This window comes from Penaeus chinensis, chromosome 20 (genome assembly GCF_019202785.1).
Source record: "Penaeus chinensis breed Huanghai No. 1 chromosome 20, ASM1920278v2, whole genome shotgun sequence".
Classification (NCBI taxonomy): domain Eukaryota; kingdom Metazoa; phylum Arthropoda; class Malacostraca; order Decapoda; family Penaeidae; genus Penaeus; species Penaeus chinensis.
The window spans coordinates 1,739,158-1,745,129 of record NC_061838.1 but is presented as its reverse complement, the minus strand read 5'-3'; the positions used below and the strand labels follow the sequence as shown (position 1 = coordinate 1,745,129).

Here is a 5,972-nt window from a genome sequence, read left to right as displayed (position 1 = left end):
GTACGCCTCGATGCTGGTATCCGGGAATATTGGGAATTTCGTCAGAGGATTCTTGCCCTTACTGTAAATTCAGAAGGATACTGTTGCTTCATGATCCGACTTCCCATCACGGTCTCGCAAGAGCTAATGAGGAGCTTTTCTTCTTGAATTTTTCCTAGCGATCGTTTTTTTATTTGGCAAATGGATAGAACTTTTTAACTCGTTCTGTGATTAGGATTCCAATTCAGACTGAGTGACCCTCCTGCTCCTCTGCAACATGGTGGTCCTTCCTGAAGAATCACGTATTAGATCTCATCGCCAAGCAATTCTGGACCTTTAAACCTTAATGTTCATATGAAAAAACACTGAAATAACTCCTGATTTTGTAAAATAACATGTGACATTGTAACAAATAAGTGTGAACAAAGGGTTGTGGGAACAGAATTCATAATACCATAATCAGTCATAAGCAAAAACTTGTATACACCGAAGCAGGGTGCATAACAATGTTAACAGAGTTTATGTTTCGTATTACAGGACTTCATTTAGCCATGTGTATATGCTTAATTGGTTAATTTCCTATATCTGCTGCATCTTGCAACCTTCATTTTGGTGAGACCAATAGAGTGCTTACGATGGGAGGGGAAGTGGATCTGCTGGAGGCCCTGCCTTTTTGACACCATATATCAAAATCACTCCTGTAATATGAATTTAAAACTTCAAATACACACACACACACACACACACACACACACACACACACACACACACACACACACACACACACACACACACACACACACATACACACATACACACATACACACACACACACACACACACACACACACACACACACACACACACACACACACACACACACACACACACACACACATACTTAAAAAAAAAAAAAAAAAAAAAAAAAAATCAGCTATGACTTAACATACACATAACTCTGCAAACTGGAAAACCTCCAATAATAAAAAAAAGGTAAATGAAAATAGAAAAAAACATTCAATAGTTTAATGGAAAAGTGACTTACAGAGAGTAACAAGTACATTTTTTGGTTGTTAGTTGCTATTAGCAGATGAGGCAAACATATTGTCAACTATACGCTATCACTGCATACCCCATCAAAGGTGAAGATGTAGAAATGAGAGGAAATATCACTCTGCATGAGTGGTGGTACATCCATTCAATGCATATTTTTTTATTGTCATACTGTACTTATCATATGCTTGTATATAAAAAAAAAAGGGGATCTTTGATTAGTTATACTTGTGAGAAGGCTTGGCGATTTGCAAATCACTCCAGCCGCGTGACCAAATCTAACTATTAAGTGCTATCGCTATCAGTCTCTGAATTTCACTAACTGCTAAAGGTGATATCATATTGTGACAGAAAGAAGAAATGGTTTCAAACCACATACATCCTGGATAACCAATAACAGAAAGAAATCAGTAAGAATACAAGTCAATTTTGCTATTGTATGATGGAATTTGTTTCATCTAAACTCCAAGAAATAAAGAAAAAAAAAATCAGCATGAAATGGATCACTGCTACTATTTTCACAAGTTTTGACATGAAGCATAAACCTCTGCATTAATACATACAAAAAATTATAAATATTCAGATCATTCACCACAAATTCTCTCAGAAAGCACAGCACACAGGTTGTATAAACATTTAATCACATAGTCTAAAGCAAATGCTTACAAGCTAAAGAGATGGAGCATTAATATGCATAGCAATTATGTACATTAATGAAAAACAAGGATAGTTAAGCTGGTTATTGCCCAATTGCATGGATAAACAAGTAAATTTTCCTTAATAATCATTCGGCCATAAAGGTTAGTGGACTAGATATATTATACACATATACAAGAAATCAATTTTTTTCAATTTTTTTATGGCATTTCAAATACTATGCTGCTGTAAAGCAAAAGGGTTGCATGTGACAGCCTCTGAGTTATGTAAATCCACAGAAGTGCGAGAAGAGAGAGAAAAAAGGAAAAATCAAATATACATGTATAGTCTTGCACACTGCACAAAGAGGCTTACTGAATATCTACATTTCAATATGTAAATGGGTTATTGTAGATACCTAACAAAAAAAAAAAAAAAAAAAAAAAAAAAAGTACATTAGACAGTAATACCCTTCCCTTTTATTCACACTGAGAATTATGTAACTAATATTGCCTGCTGTGTAGTTTAAACACCTGGTAGTGAGCACATATACACGTTTCCTTCATATTCGTAAAATTACCTGCAAAACACTGACATTCAAAAAGTAAAATCTATATTTACAGTCTTATTGCAACAGAAGCATCATTCAACTAAATACTATCATATATATATATGTATGTATAAATTGTTACAAACTTTATCTTCTTATATAGAAATATCTTCTCCTTCATGGCACATATACACTAGTACATCTAAGTGTAATATATGGCACACATTTCTCCTCAAGAAGCCATAAATTACTACTTTTCTTCTTGTGCACCAAAATACAAGTCTTTTGCAATCGCTATAGTCTTGTGCACACTGCTGGAGCTCCCTACATAGTCAACAATGATACAACAAGGCTTTTGTATAAACAGCATTTACAGCAGTTAAAGGTAGCTATCACAGGTGATAGATAATCAACATTTTTCCCCAACGCTCTATTGTCTATCACTTTTGCTCTCCCAGCCAACTAAAGATAAGCATTATATCCCTATGAAACTGCAACGTGAGCAAGACATATGAACATAAATAGACAACGTTCTCTTTGTTTTGTTTAATATTATGCTGGCAAGACTATGTAAACATGCTGCTAACAGCAATAAATATATTGACATACCAAAAACCTTTTATTCAGTCTTGTTTTTTATCAAAACATCAAAAGTTTATCCCTATGACACTGACATCGATATGTAAAAGGTCTATTGTAAACTTAAAGCAAAAAAAGCTCCTACACCAAACCTACCATGTCATTCCTGTGATATATCAAATTCTACTTCTAAATTGCAATGTGACTTGCAATGTGTCATCGAAAATGCAACGATGAATATCAAAAGAAGGTCATGGACACTATTGAAAGGACCCATTAGCACCTGGTATCATATTACTATAAGCTACTCTTTCTTGTTTATAATCTGTTATAGAATTCTTCATCATAAATCATTCATAATTATCTTAAGTGTAAATCATTAATAAAAAACATCTCAAGAGCATGCTAAATTTTAGCAGTAATTACTGTGGTAAAGATCAGAAACAGTTTCCTAAATGAATGCTTAAATAAACTATAACTTTATTATTATCATTGTTATCATTAATATTATTATTATCATTACTAATATTATTATTATTATTATCATTATTACTATTTCTATTATCACTGTTATAATCATTATTTACTGGGTAGTACTAAGAACCAGATTTAAAAGAACATTTTCAAATGTTCTATCACTGAATACAAATTCTTCAAATTAAATACCATTAACAAATACATAATAAGATTTACCTTATTGTGCAAAAAAGAAAAAAATATATATATTGCATTAAGTATCTTCAAACCAAGAAATAAACTTATTTATTCATTTTATCAAAGTACATTACTGCTAAAATGTTAACATCATGTGAATATTACTTTTTCATGACAATTCTTTGTTAATTACATTCTCATAATATACATTGCCATAAAGATTGATATGTACTTCCCTTGCAATCACTAAACCTCCACATGCAAAAATCTGTTCTTACAAATACATATTCATTAAGGGCAAAACAGAAGAGCATTACTACATTTTTTTTTCCATCCTGAATAAAGACAGGAAAAAGAGGGAGAATCTTGAATAACAAAATACATTAATATAATGGATCCTTATTCATCTTACTATTACCAAAAAAAGCACGGCACTATAATGGGGCATATATACTATCAACAGCAGCATAAATATCCGAGAAGTGCGGCCTGTTTTCCGGTTCGTACTGCCAGCACTTTAGCATTAGCTGGTACATTTCCTCTGGGGTGTTGGGTGGGGCCAACATCCTGTAACCTGGAGGAAGAGATGCTTGCTTGAGTAAATCCATGACATATATAAAATAAAAAATTGAGAAAGGTACCAATAAGGATGAAAGGTTCTCACAAAACAATATGTATAATTAATATATTCATACTCTTCTTAGATACTTTTAAAATGAACACGTTGTTACTACGCTTTCCACATCACAAATTCTTTCACTGCCTCTGTTTAACAATCTTTTACCTGAATCAATCATCTCTCGAGCCTTTGTGTTGGAATAACCCTGATAAGGAACCTCTCCTGAAGAAAAGATTTCCCAGCATAGCACACCATAGCTCCACACATCACACAATGATGTGTACTTGCCTGTTTAGATGAAGATAAAGTTTTGAATCAGTGATGGAAAAAACAGGGATTTAATTTTTTTTTTTTTTTTTTTTTTTTCAAGTATATATTAATGTCTTCATGTACTGGCATATTCATCCCAGTTCTAAAGAAATTAAGAAGTATTTTTCCAGTACATCAAACCTTCTGTAATAATCATACACAGAACTTATACAAGACCATGTACATATAATTAAACAAGACATAAAATAGAGAGACAAACCAAAATTCAGAGCTTCAGGAGCCGTCCACTTGATTGGAATCTGTTTCATGCCATCGCTGACAATGTATTCTTCTTCTTCTCTTGACATACCAAAGTCTGAAATCTTGACAATGCTTCGATGACCTGGAAAAGAAGATTGTCTCTTTTAGTGAACAAAATAATAAACAATTACCTGATATTTATTTCATGCTAAACTGTTCCAAGAAGAAATTATGTTAGGTATATGACTCATGGGAAATGATATATGAGGAATTGATCTTGTTTAAGATAACAAACAACACCAAATATCATGAGATAAACAAGACCCCAAGAGAAAATTCTTCCAGACACAGACCCACAAGACAGTTCCTTGCCGCCAAGTCTCTATGAATGCAGTTCTTTGACTCGAGGTAAGCCATGCCTGAAGCAGTGTCGAGGCACATTCCCATCATCTGCTTCACTGTCAGCTGACCCTTATGGTTCCGCACAAAACTCAGCAGAGAGCCACCTATGGAGGGATTAAAGAGGGGAGGTTTTCATGTCTATTTGGAAATGTGATTTGGCTAACCTGAATGTTAAGAAATTGTGTTATGTTCTCTGATGTGATTCCATTCTTTGTATAGTTAATTATAACATTAGTACCATATTACAAAGAGGATTTTTTTTTTCTTTTTTGCTATTTTATGAGAATTATTTTGATATAGAAACAAATCTTATGCATGAGTTATAGAGATTATAGACACTGACCAGGCACCAATTCCATGACAATCATAATAGGCTGTTTCTGAACACAAATGCCAATAAATTTGACAATGTTTGGGTGATCATATTGCTTCAAAATGCGTCCTTCTTGCAAGAATTTCTTTTTCTGTTCATCTGGCAACGTCACTCGGCAAGTCTTGACAGCCACCTCCAGTCCTGAGTCCCGTAAACGTGCTTTATACACGTCACCAAAGTTACCCTGTTGGGAGACCACCATAACATACCTTTAGAAGGAATTTAGAGCATAACAAATAAACTATAACATCATAGATCTGTAAAAACACAAAGGTTTATAGCATATAATAATAATAATAAAAATTCTGAATCTCACAGATACACATCACCGTTACCTTACCTCTAACATCCTTCAGTAATTCCATAAAGAGAAGACATGAAACATTAGATTCCCAATGTGAAAGGCAGAGCTGAGATATAGGAAAACTCCTTCAAATCAGGTATTACGAAAGAGAAGGAAAAGAGGACACGGAAAGAAAATCACTTACCCTGCCTATCTTATCCCGTAATTCCACATCGTCGTTGTTCAGTTCCCATCTCTCTCTGAATATGGGGTTGCGGAGAATAGCACCTGACTTGTTCGTGACCGGCAGCCCACATCCATGCTGGTGAAGAAT

At 34.0% G+C, this 5,972-nt stretch overlaps 1 protein-coding gene across 1 annotated transcript in view; it reads right to left on the bottom strand.

Moving 5' to 3' along the window:
• Positions 1-991: 991 nt before the first annotated feature.
• LOC125035824 (tyrosine-protein kinase Fer-like) overlaps positions 992-5,972 on the bottom strand; it is a gene marked incomplete in the record, with an annotated part of 51,558 nt that continues 46,577 nt past the window's right edge. Inside the window, 6 exon segments of the mRNA XM_047628062.1 lie at positions 992-4,025; positions 4,236-4,358; positions 4,600-4,722; positions 4,934-5,086; positions 5,326-5,539; positions 5,844-5,972. The exon segment at positions 5,844-5,972 is cut by the window's right edge and continues 48 nt beyond it. Of these exon segments, the coding sequence (XP_047484018.1) occupies positions 3,886-4,025; positions 4,236-4,358; positions 4,600-4,722; positions 4,934-5,086; positions 5,326-5,539; positions 5,844-5,972 (882 nt within the window).